The sequence below is a fragment of the Stegodyphus dumicola genome, chromosome X2 (assembly GCF_044657685.1).
Source record: "Stegodyphus dumicola isolate Sdum_Otavi_A_Nest chromosome X2, ASM4465768v1".
Taxonomy (NCBI): domain Eukaryota; kingdom Metazoa; phylum Arthropoda; class Arachnida; order Araneae; family Eresidae; genus Stegodyphus; species Stegodyphus dumicola.
In genome coordinates this window covers 38,641,177-38,659,403 of record NC_140781.1, presented here as the reverse complement: position 1 = coordinate 38,659,403, position 18,227 = coordinate 38,641,177, and the positions used below count along the sequence as shown (strand labels likewise).

At 33.3% G+C, this 18,227-nt stretch overlaps 1 protein-coding gene across 1 annotated transcript in view; it reads right to left on the bottom strand.

Moving 5' to 3' along the window:
- LOC118186653 (uncharacterized) overlaps window positions 1–18,227 on the bottom strand; it is a 45,713-nt gene that overhangs the window by 12,927 nt on the left and 14,559 nt on the right. The window contains exon 4 of the mRNA XM_085810173.1: window positions 15,555–15,609. Within this exon, the coding sequence (XP_085666299.1) occupies window positions 15,555–15,609 (55 nt within the window). The remainder of the gene's footprint in view (window positions 1–15,554; window positions 15,610–18,227) is intronic.

Here is an 18,227-nt window from a genome sequence, read left to right as displayed (position 1 = left end):
AGTTCATCTTACAGGACGATAACACAAGGCCACATAGAGCTCTTCTGGAAGACGAATTACTCGAGAGTGAGGATATTCGCCGGATGGATTGGCCAGTCTGGTCTCTAGACCTCAACCCTATAGAGCATGTCTGGGACGCTCTGGGGAGGGCAATTGCTATTCGCAACCCCCTCCGAGAACCATCCAGGAACTGAAAACACCGTTGCTGAATGAGTGGGACCCATTGCCACAGGCACTGATAAACTGCCTTATTTCCAGTATGACATCACGCTGCGAGGCCTGTACGGCTATAAAAGGGGACCATACCCCCTATTAACCCATTTCTTTTGTGTCTTCTGCAACCGCTGTTTCAGACTTTCACACTCCCATGAGTGTTACACATGAACATGTGTGTCTATTATAACTGTTGAATGTTTATTTTGTTTGTATTATATCAGCCTATATTCACACCAAATTTTATTAAAATATGTCCAGTAGTTCTGGAGATCGTAGATCAAATATGAAAATTCTCTTAATTTCTTACACCAGTGTATATCAGTTTTGAATAATAAAATTGATAGATTAATGACATACACACAACTGATACATAACCAATCTATCAAATATCGGATTTGTAGCGCACCTTAAATAAGTTTCTTGTCTCTAGATAAATATGAACAAATCTTCTTAGATAGCAGATTGGTTTTAACTTTCAAATTTACCATTTTAGGTAAACAGTTCTAATTTAATTTAAACAATTCTCTTTATTAAATCTAAAAATTGGATTTCTTAAGTGGTTCTAAATTCACACTAATATTATTGCAATATATTGCCTTATTAAGCTTTCCATTTTAAATCATTGAAGTTATTTTAAGGTTATTTAACTTTCTTACAAAGTCCATATTTTAATACTAGAAACGTTTAAATATTTATTTTGTTTTCCAGTTACTCTACGTGATGTACTTTGGCATACATTTAATTTCTAATACACATTTAATTAATAAATTGATAATTATGAGCGTCTGCAGAATTTTCATAATTAAAAAAAAAAAAAAAAAAAAAAAAATTCGAACTCCCTTATATTCATATCTTAGGATTTTGAGTTCTCTTTTTATCCATTCCTTTTTCACATATTTTTGCACTGAATTCAAGTTTTCATGTATGTAGAATTTATATGTTTTGTATTGTATTTATGCCAATTTATATTTAAATGATAATTTTTACAAATTCTTGCATCATAACTCTAGTTAAGAGAAGATATTTTTGACACCTTGGTAAAGCTTAATCTTCAGTATGCAGCTTATTTTCTAACTTAGTTTCAGGCTGAATTATTTGCAAAATTAATTATTTGAAATTATTTGTTAACAAAGATGGTCGCTAAATCACGATAATAATATTTCTAACTGTTGTAATTTATAATGCAACAAGTTCATGTGATTTATAATAGAATTCATTTATAATTTTTTCAGCAGTATTGAAATTAATAGCAGATATTGATTATGTTATACATTTAGATTATAATGATTTAGATTGCCATTGACTTCTTCGCTGATGCTTTTATGCTACATTCCTAATATTTCATATTAGCATACAGATAAGTTGAACTCATTCATCAAACATGTAAATCTCTAATTCAGCCCACTTTTGTTCTTACGTGTGCTGTATCATCTTTTTTCTTTGATATATTGTCCAGCCTAATTTCAAAAGGTTTGATGATCAAGCGGAAAAGTCACTAAACACTGGTAGTTCGACCCAAGTTTCTAATACCAGAAATCCCCCAAGCTCTTCCTTTTTTTTTTTTTTTTTTTTGTATTTATTTACTGTGTAAAAATGTATCATAAAAATTTCAGTTCATGAAGCAAAAATATTTTTTTAATTTATTATTTAAAAATATTGCAAAAATTTTCACCTTTGCCTTAGCATATCTTTTTACAAATCCCTTTAATGAGAAAAAATAAGGAAAGAAATTAACTCGAATTCGATAATTGATACCTCGGTCCAAATTATATGTAACCTTTTCCAAAAGCATAGAGTTTATGTGGATATCAATAAATTAAGGATTATTTCTACATCTAATTTGCTTAACATGATTATTCCAGAATTTTCTTTTCACACTGTAGCGCTTAACTTTATGAGTTTTTCTATAATCATTCAATTTCTGTAGCTATGATAACTTTGCATACCTTCTGACAAGAAGTCATATTTTTAACCACTGTATTTTAATTCCTGTTGACTATCAGTATATTATTCACTTGTTTCAGAAGTGCAAATATTTATTTTGTACGCAAATCTACGTAAAATAGCAATAAAACTTCAGTTATGCGGAGCTCCTGATCGATTGCTTGTTTTAGATTGAATGAAATTAAGCTTAATGTTACTGTTAATTAGCTTGTTATTAATTTAATTGTACGTTTCTAATTAATTATATGTTCAGATATTTCCAAGTAGTATATTACACAAACTTTTGCATCCCAATTTTTAGTTTTTGGTTAAAAAAATAAGCTTTTATTTATTGAGAGGTCTGATTGATTATATTAATTTGCAGTACTGTTTATCTAATTCTTTTCTTCTAGATAAATTTTAGAAAAAACTTCTTAGCATAATAATTTAAATCTATTTAAAATTTATACGTCAGTGTTAGTTTTCATGCTAAGTTTTTTTTTAAAAATTTAACTACTATTAATTTCTGCAAACATTCACATGATTACTTTAATTAACGAAAAATATTTCTAGCACACTTTAACACACTTTGATTCGGAATAATCTTTTGCACATCAGTGAACTATATTAAATTTTCCAGTCTAGTTCAGACATCTTGACAATTATTGATGCAATTTATAAAAAATATAATTGGTATGCTTTATAATTATTTAATTTATGATATTATTATAATACTCTTTGCTCTAATATTGTAATTAATGAAAGATGTTTGCAATGCTAATGTGTATGTTTACCAATACCTTTTATTTTCTTTGTTAGTTCTCCCATTTATTACTGTTATTCAAGTAATTAGCTTGCTTGTTAGATATTCTTTACTTGTTCTTCTGATTGCTGATATGTAATTCTATTTCTTTATTTTTATTTTCATCTTGGCTACAATGGGCATCAAAAAGTTAAATTGTAACCCTGTAGGCAACGGTGGAAAGAAATTTTGATTCGCGCAGTTGGATTATAGCAGGTCGGGGAGGGGATTTTCATCCGCGCAGTTACAGCCCACCCGACAAGGTAATATTGTTAAAGAGGTACCAATGACAAGGATAAATTAAAAACTCTAAACCTTCATTATAAAATTTAAAAAAATTAATAAAATAAAAATAATGTAAAATAAATAAATAACATAAATAATAATAATAATATAAAATTAAATTATTAGATAAACTATAGTTTTATCTAATAATTTAATTTTTTAACTTAATTATTTTGTTAATGATTTTACCTATTAATGTTCCAATCAAGGCATATGATCATTTTTTAATCCATACTTAAAATTAGAACTAACGTGTACATACGAACATGTTCCAGAAAAGGCCTGAAAATCTTGCATGACTAGGAGATGAAAATTACGCATGTATCAAACTGAACATTTGAAAGGAATTCCACAAAAATTTAAATATAGATTTGTTTTTCATATATAGTTTCATTCTTCTCTACTCCCTCCCTCCAAAATGGTTTCTTGTAAGAAAAGAAAGGGAAAGTAGAAAATTTCTGAAAGGCGCCAAATTTGAAATCGCCAACCGAGCCGAAAAGCCTAGCGTCAGCAGTGGCCAAAAGTGGTGAAGTAGCTAACTATTCCAACTGAAGTAGAGATAAAAAACAGACTTGTCTTGGAAAGAGAACCATGAGCAGAAGCTATTGAATTAACCCCTTAACTGCCGCGGGCGAATATATACGCCTTGCTCAGCCGATGCGTTAACTGCCCCAGATGCGCCCAGATGCGCAGCCGGTGCGTTAACTTTGCGAATAATTTTAGGTGTAGCAGCGCAAAGCAAATGATAGCAGTTTGGAAGGACGTATATATACGCCTGGGGCAGTTAACGCATCGGCTGAGCAAGGCGTATATATACGCCCGCGGCAGTTAAGGGGTTAAAGAGACAAATAGTAGCTGGCAGAGGAGTAAAATCATCAAACATCATGAAATGGAGATAGCTGAATCTCATGACATCATGTGACTATGTTTCATTCTGAAAAACTGATGAAACTGTTATGTGAAAAAGAATGAACAAGAAGTGAAAGAGAACCGCAGATGTTTTATTAAAAGTTGATCTGAGTGCAAATTTTCACAGTCTGGGCCAATATTTATCAAAATTTCGATAGTTTTGACTAGTTAACAAGAGGAGAAATCGTTCTTTTATGCCTTTCTGCTGCATAAATTATTTCCTGAATGAAATGATTCCCCTCGGAGTCGTGTAAAAGTTCTAAAATCTTACTACTGTTAGACGAAGAGTCTTTAAGCATACAGCTGACTTCATTCCACTTAAGGTTTTCGGAAATAACTGCAGGGAGGCTTCAGCCCCTAGGCAGCTTGTCACTAAGTATTCTGTTTATTTATTTATTGTGCACTCCTTCCCGGAGTTCCTTCGTTTAGGGGACATCTCACCCCCTTATAAACCTCAAGGATATCCTTTTCAACAGAAGTGGCCTTTGCCTTTCTCCCCTTTTTATTTTTGTTTTGACACATATACTTGAGGTGATTTTCAGCATATTTCAAGCACTTGCACTTAAAACACCCAAGCTATCACTGGCCAAATCGTTCGCCCCTATAGCATCGTATAAGTAAGTATCTTCTCAGCTTTGTAGCCAGCAATGTCTCACACTGAAGTGCTCTAGATGTTTCATAGATGGTGTATTTAGAATACGGCAAAGCACACTACGGCTACCTGCCTAAGGAGAGGGATGCCTTCGTGGAGGACTTTCTAAGGGAAATTGGCTCGTATACACGTTACACATGGGGAAAACCACGAAATCGCCCATGCAGCCAACCCGTTCGCGGGATTCGAACCTCGGACCGAACTACCAGTGTTTAGCGATTTTACCACCCGGCCGCTGGTGAGCCAGATGTTTCATAGAATAATTTTGAGACCTTCATATCTTCGCGGCAGTTTCCCGAAGAAAGTTGTGCTTTTTAAAATACCTGCTCTCTTCCGTGGGAAATGTTTCACCTTTAAAAGAGTAATTTTTTTAGCAGTTAAAGTTGTTAAAAATACCTTTTCTAACGCATACATTGGTAAACCTCTGATGACTACTTTGATTACCTTACCTTTCTCTTCAGGAAGTTGCAAAATTTTATTTCAGTTTTTTTGAGAGTATGTGATGGCATGGTTACGGCAAAGCTCACCGTAAAAGTCATATTTTATGTTTACATAACATTCCAGCGAATTCATAAATTGGGTATTTGGTGAACAGTTCCGAAACTTCGCTTTCGATCTATTATTAAATGTATTATTTGGTGAACAATTCCGAATCGTCGATTCTATACCCGCTCTAGGAGAAATGAAAGGCAAAAATACCCCCCTCCCCCTCGTCTGGGGACATTGGTGTTACTGTTTCTGTTTCTACAGGAACTTCCAACCATCAGTTTTCCATTAAGAAAAATGAAGCGAGCATATTTTTCCGTCGGATGGTGAAAGACCCGTTTTCCGTAAAATCTTGGGTATTTTCTTGCTTCTTGGGTGAGATCCAGTTATTTTCTTTAGCATCACTATTGAAGGGCTTGCACTCGAAATTCAGTGTCATTCTTTTTTTCCCCTCCTTTCTTTGTTTATTTCTGGCGGATAGGTTTTTCAATTTACTATTTTTTTGGCGTGCTTTCTTCTACAGACTTAATTCATCCAACAGGAGAAATGCTGACTAGTGGCAACATGGCGAAATCCGTATTCCCGATATTTCATTTCATCAAATACACCAGTTTTGAAACTAGCTTGGTTTTGGAGTAACTCAGACATCTTCATCATAGACCACATACAATTATCAAGATCATGTTTTGCCAGAGTACCCATTGAAATGCTTCTTTATATAGATATACATGTAAATTTATATATACATGGAAATTTATATATATGTATAAATTTATGTAACTTATATATACGTGCAAATTTATCGGACAATATATTTATTTTTGACAATGCACAGTACCTTTTCTGAAGCTAGCTGGGACGCATTGATTTTTAACCCCCAATCTATCCACTACAACAACGGTGCCCAACCTTGTGCTCGCCGATCGTTTTGTATGTGCTCGACAGCCCGATTAGGTTCTATGAACAAAAAATATTTTAAAAATAACCATTCATTTATAATTCTTAATTGTTAAAATATGGTAAGCATTTATAGTCATAAGAGATGTCTTGCAAGACGTTATAAAATAATTAATTGTTGACTGATGATAGCGAATATCGAATCTTATTGCTTCATTCCGATGTTAGATAGCTCAACAGCGGAAAAGTACTGTAACGATTTGTAGAGCTTCTTTCGCCAATGAAGCAGTTTTTCGGAATTCGGAAACGAAAATTATAAAGAATTGGACGATAATAATTGATTATCCGATTTGTATTTTCTCACGGATATAATAGTTAAACTGAACAAACTGAACGAAATTCTAAAGGGAAAAGACAAAACCCTTTTTCAATTGACTGGGACTGTAACTGCTTTTCAGATAAAGTTAAATTTGTGGATAAATCAGATGAAAAAAAAAATCAACCATTTTCAGAATTTACCAAGCCATATTAATAATCGCAAGGCAATTGAAACAGAGAAATACTCGGAAAACCTAAATGCACTGAAAAATAATTTTGAACTCCGCTTCTCTGATTTCCATAAAGTTCAACTAATATTATTATTCATCTCAAACCCATTTCTACAGACTTAATTCATTTAACAGGAACTTAATATTTCAGATGTATCACATAAGATTGGAAATACGTTTAACAAAAATGTTGATGTTTTGGAAACGCGCTCGCGATAGGCCAAAGGTTGGGGCACCACTGCACTACAACATGAATTACGTCTGCCACTGCCACTATGTGCTTTTTCTTCACCAAAATCATCACGAATCTTTTTTTACCGCTGACTCATTTTCGATGATGATGTTTTAATTAAAACGAAAAAACAGCATTTTTAAATGAAAACAAAGAGTAAAAATAATTTGATAACCACAATTGAGATAGTAAATATCACTATTTGGAAAAAATGTTATGCAAAATATTTTTCTCTTGGAGAACATATATATTTTACCACAACGAAATTAAGATGAAATAATTATTTTTTAAATGTTACTAATTTTGTTCCACAAATCTTTACGTTAACTAATGTAAATTATGCTGGAATCGTAATAAATATTTTTTGTATAATATTCCTTGATGTAAACATGATCTTGAGTTTGTATAATATGCTTTGGTATCGCTTTTTACATTAATTATGAATGTATTACTTTAAACCGAGGAAACTTTAAATGCATGATGTTACGAAATTGTTGGGAATATAATTTTTTTAACTTCTGCTTTCAGTATTAATATTTCCACGACTATAATTAAATGCCTGAAAATGCGTTCAACCAAATTGAAACTGGCAGCGGCTTAGCTCACCAAAAGACTCATGGGGAAAGTGCATGCAAATAAGAATGTTTCATAGCTATTTCCTTTCTTATTCATTTTATAACAATATACTCACAATATGTCAGCTGCTAAAAATTATCTCATTTGCAAATTTGAGGTAGCCAATATTTATAAAACGTCACAAATAAATATTTGCTATCGTTTTTTAGCAATTGCTCTAAGCAGTTAAAATTCATTTTCACAAGTAATTTTCCGTAAAAAAAAACTTTCACATTCTTAAATTTATGGCATTTGTATTTATGGAATTTACATTATTAATTTTTAAAATTTCTTAATGCGTACGGATGTTTGAAAGCAGTGTTGTCAGACTGGCGGCTCGCGAGCCACATTCCACAAGCATTGTTATATCGCCCGCGAAGACATTCCAATTACATATTTGTTTCAAATACGGTGATGCAAAGATTTCAAGATTTTAGTTATTTGTAGTCCAAGTTTACATTATTCATATTTCCATTAAAAAAGAACTTGAATAACGCACCAGAAAAACTATAAATGGCACTAATTAATTTATAATGTGATATAAGTCTTATTCAAAGATATGAAGATCCAGATTTATTTTTTATTTGTACTTGTCAAAATACACTAAGTAAATACACTAAGTTAAGAATTTTTGCACCAAGAACAAAAACCTTTATTTGGGAATTGAAATTGGAAAGAGCCCGAGTGATCGATGAGCATCTACAATCCGTAATGAAGACACTTTCAAGTAATTTCTCTCCAACACTACAAACTTTAGCAGAATCGAAATGCCATCAAGTGTCAAGTGTAAGAAATAAAGAAATTCATAATTATTCATGTACAGACATACGTATTTTTAGTATTTTTAGTTATGCGTTGAAGAAAAGTTTATTAAATAAGAGAAAGAGACCAGGATGCCATAAATTATTGTTGTTGTTGCTGCTGATGCTCACTTGTCTGACGGATATTCAGCCCAAGCCTACGAAATGCCTCGAGGCAAGAAGCGCAAGATATGCCTGCCGTTGGTAACAGCCTTGAGCACCTTACAGGTGACAGGGAGATTTAGCTCAGTTTAATGGAGAGCACCCCAGGCGAACGGGTCCGAGGATCTCACATCCCTCTTTCCCTACCATTAACCTCTCGAGAGGACTTTCGGCTCGCCGCATATTTACAGTGCCCCCCATGCCGCACGGACACTGTACATTCACAAACATCTATGCCTTCTCCGGCTTCGAGCCCAGGTCTTTCGGCACGGCAGTCAGCGACGCTAACCGCTATATTGGTTGGGCGGCCCCATAAATTATTTTCAAGTTCTGTGAAATATCAGTCTAATAATTTAAAATTTAACAGCGAATATATTTGAATTACAAAGTGCTACCAACAAAAATTCATTACAGGTACCAAACTTCAGATTTCAGATAGAGAATAAATATATATTTTTAATTTCTGATGGCAAGGCAAAATATAACAAGAAGTTCAAAGACAGAATATTAATAGTGGTGATCGAAGTCATTGCTTAAGACTATCTCTGGCACGCCAATATCGGGTGGTTTCGAAAACATAACCCAGAAATGCTCCACAGCGACGAAGGGGGCTCTCTGTTCGTGGGTTCCTTAAGATCATATAGTGCGCAAAATGGTAGAGCAAATATACCATTTCAGTAAAGATGTTCGCCCAGGGAATTCATGGCCTGCAAGTAGCCGAAAAAAGGTCATAGCATTACGACGTGGATATTTTGGCAGGCAAGCGAGATCTTCAGCCTTCCACTGTTTCGTCTTAATGCTATCTAACAATTTCAACTAATGTCTTTGCTCCACAGACTGTTTTATGTTTAGTTTTATTGAATGATATATTTGAGTTGCTTGATTGTAATAGTGATGCACCTTTTCGTGCTAGGAAATCTGCCTATTCATTTCCATAGATGCCACTGTGTCCAGGGATCCATTGTATTCTAATTTTCTTATTTTTCTGCAATAGGCTTCGGGTTAATTCTTGGCACTGACGAATTCCTGTAGATCTAGGGATTTCTAAAGAGCCAATGGCTTCACTTACTTGAATCTGATGGCAGGATAGCATTCTCGAATTTATGATGTAATGTCAATAATTGTATCAGGGCAATTTTAAGAGCACCTAACCATCAAATGCATTTCGGTTTTTCCCAGCAAAGGCATAGAAGAAAAAAAGGCTAGAATAAGCCTCCGAACATGCAGACATTACATCATCACTATATCCCCCCGTCTGTATAAACATGCCCCCAGTTATGATTCGGGTATTCGAAGAATAAACTTGATTTTTTTCCCTTTGCAGTAACATTATTATTAATTACGTATGTTTTAATAGATATTTATTAAGCGAACTTTCAAATTTAGTTAAAATACTACTTATTTTATTAATAAAATTTGACATTTTGTTAAAAAAAATATCTGGCCGATTGTGCAATTTGAGTTCGATACCACTGCTTTAGAGAATATCAGGAATGTAAGGAAAAAATATTAAACCTTTAATTAAGGTTGTCAATATCGAATTCTGAAGAGAAATACGAAAAATGTAGTTTATTGGATATTAAAAAATTAAAAACTGCAAAGACGGGATTAAGATAAAAGATAAAAGTCGATTTTGTCAATCTGACAGTTTTATATCTTTAGTCAAGAAACAAATATTTATAAGGAAAGACAAATTCAAACGAAAAAACATTCCAGTTCCCGAAATTTATACTGAAGAAGAAAGAAAATTGCACGAAGAAGGCTTTGTCATATTAACTAATTTTCCACAATCGCTAGATTAAAACTTTATCAAAGCTGTCAACATCGAATTCTGAATAGAAATAAGGAAAATGTAGTTTATTTGATATGAATTAAAAAATCAAAAACTGCAAAAGCGCAATTAAAGACAAAAGATAATGCCATTTTAGAAGATACTGCCATTTTAGATATGCCATTTTATCGATCTGACAGATCTAAATCATTAGTCAAGAAAGAATTATTTGTAGGAAAAACAAACTCAAACGAAAAACCATTACAATTCCCGAAATTTATACTAAAGAAGCAAGAAAACTGCACTACGAAGGCTTTGAAATATATAATTAACTAATTTTCCACAATGTGCCAGTGTCAAAACTGCACTATTTCCATCGAAGGATACGTTTTAGAAGCTCTCATTTGGACCATTAGACGATTCAAACGTTTCGCTAATAATTAATATGAGCAGCTTCTGCAGATCTAAAGTTCAAATTCATTTCTAAAGATTTAATTTCTTCTGACAGAAATGAGTCATAATTTCAAGTTTTTTATTATTTGACCATTTAAAATATAATCAATTTTGATCTTTTCCAAATAATAACGGAAAATAATTAATTAATAGTGCTTATATTTTCATTATAGATGATATTTTTAAAAGTTGTTGGAAATTTCTTATTTAGATTTATAATATTTGGTGGTGCAATAATAGATAGTCAGGAGTAAGCTTTTAACTTTCTGACTATCCGCCAGATGGCGGAGCAGGATGGTCCACCAACCTGAGCACGCTGTTGAATGCAGCATGTCTGAATACTTCTCATTAAATATTATTACGTTTTTACAATTTCTGTAGTCACTATACATTTCTGTAGTGCCATTCTTGGAATTTTGTTGCTTGTTTTTTTGTTTTACATCTGAACCGCAATATTAACAGAAAATTCGGTTATCAGTACACTATTTTATTTATCAATTAGTAAAACTTATATTGATACTAGATACTGAAAATATACATTTTGTTTTCCCCACTCAAAAGCAAATTATAGGGAAAACTTGAGCAGCTGAAAGATAAAAATCTCCCATGTCAAAACCCGAGCACATTACGAAGAGCAGTGGCGTAGCGAAGGGGAGGCAAGGGTGCGCATGATGCCCCAGGCGCCGCTCGCAGAGGGGCGCCAAATGGTCTCCAAACAAGATTTATCACTGTGTTTCTTTTCGGAGGGAGAGGGGCGCCAGAAAGGTATTTTGCCCCGGGCGCCAGTTATGCTCGCTACTCCACTGACGGAGAGGCATGTTTACGGACGCTACTTATAATATCTGGTCAAAATATCTTTAAATGGATTAGAAGACAAAATAAATAAAAATAATAAAATAAAGAGGCAATTTTTACGTGAGTGCAAACGAAACAGATCGAAATATTCATCGGCTTGTTTTAGCCACTGAATCATGTACAATTACTATTAATTTACTCATTTTCTATTTGTTTTATTATTTCATTTAATTTTGATGAATTCATTTTAATTTACTTCAGTTTGCTTGTTTTCATTAATTTGTATGATACTTCAATTTATTAATATTCATTTATTACAATGAATCAATTTTATTAATATTCTTATCAGCTCTTAGGTTCACTAGCGGGCGAGCGGTAAGATCTCTGAACACTGGTAGTTCTGACTTGAGTTCGATTCCAGAGAAACAGGGTGACTGCATTAGCATTTTTTTGGTTTTCCGCATATGTAACGTGTATACGAGCCAGTTTCCCTTAGGAAATTCTCCATGAAGGCCACTCGCCCCTTACGCAGATAGCTCCAGCGTGCTTTCCCATTATCCATCAAACTTTATCGGCTTGTGTTTTATTTAATTTTAATTGTTCATTATCTGTCACTGCTTCATTTAATTTTTCACCCTTCCTGGCAGCCTTCTGTAAGACTCCATCACCTCTGTGTGAAATAAAACCATACTCTAATAAGAGAATAAATTTACAGCTTTTCGTACACGAGATATCAAGGAATAATCTTCAGACACAGGAGCAAATGAGAATATCTATGAAACTTTAAAAGGTACGGTAGTTAAAGCAATAAAATTTAAATCCACTGCTAATGCAACAAGCGCGATTTCAAGACATTAATCAGTCTGCTGATTTTACATACAGAAAAAAAATAACATAAATCAAATGAAAATCAATGAAAGAACAAAATGTAAGCGCAGTTTACTATGGATATTTCCTATTACTGAGCAGGAACTTATGAACCATAGTTCAAAAGTTGATATGAATGCCATAAAAAAAATAACGGCGATTTCTCAGCTTGTTTCTACAATTCCACCAACACATAAAAAAAAAAAAAAAAAAAAAAAAAAAAAAAAAAAAAAACTATGGAGGATTTTTTCTTTTCTTTCTTTTTTCTTTTTCTTTTTTCTACCCCGCTAGAGAGACTGTATACTGAGCAGCGTGTAATCCGTTGACTGCACTTTGATACTGTAGTCTAAGCAAAAGCGTGATTTATCAGCTTTCTATTTAGAAATACGAAGAAAAATTTCCTTCTTCTAAGTACATCTTTCTCGAAATTTTATTAAACAAATTAAATACCATAACAAAATAAATACTAAAAAATACTTCCTGCAAATAACTCGAATTGGTTGCTGGAGTCATTTATAAAATATACCTTACGTGAATTAATACCATGTATAAACACCAACAGTATTTGGAACATTTATAAGTGAGACTTAAAGACATTCCATTAATTCCTCCAATATCAACATCAACTATATACCAGAATCGACTTTTATAAGCACTAAGAAGAATCAATAATTAATTTATTAACTCATAAGACGTGGAAATATACTGCAATGCATCTGCATAAACTAAGCTAAATCGAATTGCCACTCTCCGATATAAAGCGCTAATTAAACTTAAAGATCTCATCTTCAAATCATATAACTGCCGAATTAAAACTTTTTCAAAGTGTATTCATTATTTTATATTTTGGCCAAAACTTGACTATGTTAATATGCATATAGTATAACCAACTTCCGAAAATACATACATATAATATACGTATATACGCTTCCATTTGTGGAGTTCCAACCATTTATCTAACAGCTAACTGCGTAGGAACCTCGTGTAAGGTAAGCGAATAATTGCTTACCTCAGAAAACAGAAATGTAAATTTCAAGAAGGGTTAATTATCCTTTATTTCTCAAAATACGAACTTAACAGATGGCTCCTTCAGGGCGTACAGCAAAGCCTCCACTTTTGCTTGAACTCAAAGTACTGAGAAATAAACTTAATTGATGCTTAACTAAAAAGATATAGCAGACGCAATAAAGATTTCTATGTAGTTGGCCCCTAAATTATCAACTAAGCTGGCGAAGCTATCAAATGGCCTGCGCTAGTCACAAATTCTGACTGTCTAACGAAGTCAGCGGAACTTCGATTTAAATACCGCTCTTTCTCATTTGCATTAAAAGCGATTCTAAAAACACATTCTGGTAGGAAATTGTAAGCTGAAATTAGGAGGGACAGGATAGTACCTTTAACTAAAGATAACTGTTAAAAACTTAGGATAAACCTTACACATTCATTAATATAATCTTTTATTTAATTTGCTGCTTAAAAGTATGCTCTATATGAAAATTCAGGGTATGGCGCGATTTTTTGTCGATCGTTATAATCTAAAATTACAAGGCAAAAGAAGGGAGCGGAAACGGTATTGAAAAGAGAGGGAGAAGAAATCAATATAATAAGGCAGGAATTTTGTTTTTTCCGAATTGTAAGGAGGCGTTTGTTAATATCTATTACAATCGACATAAATGGGAAGAAAAATTATAAAAATAATTAAATTGTTTCAAAAAGAAAACAGGTGAAACAGGAAAAAGGATGTCATGCAAGTCACCAAGATAATACAAGCTTCATATATATATATATATATATATATATAAATTGTAGTAAGCTCGCCTTAAAAATTGTTATTACTGCTTTGCCTGATAAATTATATATATATATATCAGCATTTTTTACTACCACTTCTAAACCTGTAAAAGAGAAACTGCGTTACTTCTCCTATTGTTATCTGAAAAGAGAAAAACAGTACGGTCAAGGAAAGAATAAAAATTGATAAATACAGTAAACAGGATATAATTTGATAATTACGCAAACAAGGAACCGCGTAAACGGGAAGCCAGAGACGGTGAAGCAGGGGCGATAGCACCAGGCGGCAGAATTTAGGGGTGGCAAAAATTTTAGAGAAGCACAAATTAGCAAAATTTAGAGATGAAAAAAATTTAGAATTTAGGGTAGGTACTGGGCAAAAGAATTCAGGAGAGGCAAAATTTTTGGAATTTAAGAACGTGCCGCGCAGTATAATTTAGTAACTGCAGAAATTACAGCGAGCAGCAAAATACTTACCCTGACGCACTGTTGCCAGAAATTTTTAAACTAAATTAACAAGAGAAGAATTTAGAGATACGAAAAGTAGCACCAGACGACAGAGATCATGTGATTTTTGTGCCGTCATTGTCATTCTAGTATTTCTGCAGCGGAAAAGGAGAGACAATCCACTATGCCTTCCCAGAGATTCGAATCCCGAAGCTTCCCATTAACTAGCCGAACGTGCTTTCCAATTTCAATAGGGTAGTAAGCTCACATGATTTCAGCCGTTATCGCAAAGTCAGTTTCCGAGAGCTTCGTAGGTTACAGACTGTAATTCGATTGTTAGCCATTATATTATATATTTTAGTTTTGACGAAAATCTTCAAAGCAGATTCCTAATTTTCCGCTGTTTAAATATCTATTTCTTCTTTTAATGAATCCTCATTTAATTTAGGTTATTACTTTTCGGTTAATTTATTCATATCCCTTGTTACTTGCTCTCTCACGTTTGGACTGTTAACATTGCTGGACTGATTTTTTTGAGCTAACATTTACTTTTTTATCTATCGTTTCTTGCTTTACTTTAATTCTTTTTAGTTAATATTCCGTTCTGACTGTTGAACTTATTTTACTTTATCCAATTCTGATTGATAAAAAGATGTCTTCTTTCAATGTTAAATTTTTTCGTGTTGCTTTGATTTTTAATCCCTTTCAGTTGCCTAAGTCGCTAGTAACATTATAATCAGGAGAATTAATTTCAAATATATAGCCTACGGCCACAAACCCACATACGATCATCTTAGATTTTTTTTCAATTTAGTTCAAGACTTACTGAGTCAGCAAAAGTAATTATGAGCAAATACCTAATATGCAAAAATCAAAATTAAAAATAATAATTATAATACTTACTGGGAACTAAAACTAGTTGTGTCTCTTCGGGTGTCTGTGTGGATGCGTCCCGCATCTGAAAAATTCAAAGGTATAGCTTTCTCAGGAGAAAGTCATAAGGTAAGGTAGATAAATAATTATAAGAAATCATATCAGGGATATCTGCCTTGGATGGCAGGCATCTGTGGAGGATTTTCCTATGAGACTATAACAGAAATGCTTACAATAAGTATCTAGGAAATAAAAATACCCAGGCAGCTATTTACCCTCTCATTGTAAATAAAATCCAACAGTGAGTCAGATGTTTCATTCATTCAGATACTTATGGACTCAAACATTAATCCTGACACACAAGAGTTAAAGAAGATATCAAAGGTATTAAATCTTAACACACGGTTGACGGTAGAGGGGAATCGGGGTTCTTAATTTGTTAAAAGCTGAAGACAGAATAGGCAGATCAGCGTTTTTCATTTCTCTAGTGCAAAAAAAGGTAAACGTGAATGGTAGTTTTTCAGTTACAGGTAATGAAGAGGCAAATATCACATATTAAATAATAATCACTGCATGTGATCTGACTTTTTGTGAGAACGGGTGTGATAATTCAGAGGTACCATAGCCCTTCAGGAAATTACCATCAATACCTCACTGAGTTATCTTCAGAATGATAACTCAGATATGATAATTGATTATCAATATTATATTAATAATGTAAAAATTAATTAACATATAACTTTTTATTGCCCAATTCATCAAAACTAGAATCAGTAATCATATTTTATCTGTAACTACGGCAAATTCAAACTTCATGGGATTCATTATCCTCACTAAGCAAAACTTAAGTTTTACATGATACTCGTACACGCAAACATTCCTTTTTCAAGTCTCCAGCAAAACGATGTTATCTAAAAACTGTGATTACACTTCAGATAGTTATCAGAGGTAAATTTCATTTTTTGAATGCAATTTTTATCTACATATAAGCTACATAATACATTTCTGTTGCATTTTAACTCGAAAATGTTTAACTGTTCTTAATTATTAGGAGGAAGATAATCAATACGCTAATTAGCAATGGGTATATATATAATAAAAAAATTAGAGAAAAAGGGTAAATAATAGTGTATTGCTAGCGTTTTTAGCTTTTACCCATAGTACAATATACCAGCATTATTTGAATTACGGCAAAATATGCGAAGGCATACTTCCTAACGGAGGGCATGCCTCTGAGCAGTCTTCCCGAGGGCAGCTGGCTCATATTTACCTTACATACGGGAAAAGACGCTAAAATTCCATGTTCGTCGAGATTTAAACAAGGGTTGAACTACCAGTATTCAGCCCTCTTATGCCTCGATCACAATGAACATCATGTGAGCGCCAGATGATGCAGCGCTCTTTTTTGGGGAGGGAGGGAGTATAGGCTGTCATTTTGTTTTTTTAGTTCAATACAGAAAGCTGAAAAGCTGAATATCGTAATTTCTGTATTAGACTTATTTAAAAAATAATGACACTATAGTTTCTTAACGTGGGTGCCTAGAGCAAGAAATTTCCCAGTTTGTTGAACACCTTATTGGAATTGAAAGATCACATGAGAATTGCTATCATCAATATCCAGGTCCAACAGCGGCCGAGCGGTAAAGCCGCTAAACACTGGTAGCTCGGTTCGGGGTTCGAACCCCGGCAAATTGGCTGGCTGCATGGGCGTTTTTCTCATTGCTTTCCCCAAGTGTAACGTGTATAAGAGCCAGTTTCCATTTAAAAGTCTTCCACGAAGGCATCCCTTCCCTTAGGCCCTCGAGACTTTGCCGTAATCACACAAACCATCATCAATATCCTTAGCAATGTATTACGATGAGAAATAGATATTTCTCACGCCGCTCAAAAGAACATGAGGCGAAGCGGGGCCTTTACTTAAGAGAGATTATGAGCTGGTCAATCTTTTGATTAATAAATAGCATTTTCGTAACTCCTGTTTGACATTAAGAATAAGTAAAAAAAAAAAAAAAAAAAAAAAAAAAAAAAAAAAAAAAAAAACGGTTACACCTTTATGGTATGATTTTATAAATATGCTATCAACAGTGCCGCATCCTCTACATGATCGTCATTTACAATCTTTCAGGCATTATCTTCAGAAGTATTTACTTAGTGGAAATTTCTATAAAAATCTTCGAAAATGAAACAAATGAAATTGCAATTTTAATGCTGAGGTCAGAAGACAAATTACTTCCTTAATTTTTCCAAGCGTAGTTTGAAAAGATGCATCGAGAACTGTCAGCATCATTTATATAAGACTTGTTCCGATCCCACGTTTGTAAAAGGATTTTTAAATTATTGTTTAATATGTTGATAAAACTTAGAATTTGCTTACAGAGCGCTTCAAACGATTGCTTTTTCAGTCAAGATTTTAATAAAACTTCAGCTTTGCAAATAACGATAAAAAACACATTCTGAGTTTTAATTCCTATTCAGAAAACTCAGCTCTAAGGTTACATTGACCAAAGAAAGTATCCATGAGGCTGTTCATTGTAATATACACGTACAATTTATAAAACATAAGTAATTTACCTTTCGTGCGTATAGTAATGTTTCATACATGATCAGTTTCTTCTGAAGTTCTTACCCTTCTTTTCTATAAACTCTCTATTGAAGCGGGTACGATACTAACACTCTTAATCAGTATTGTGACTTATCTCACTT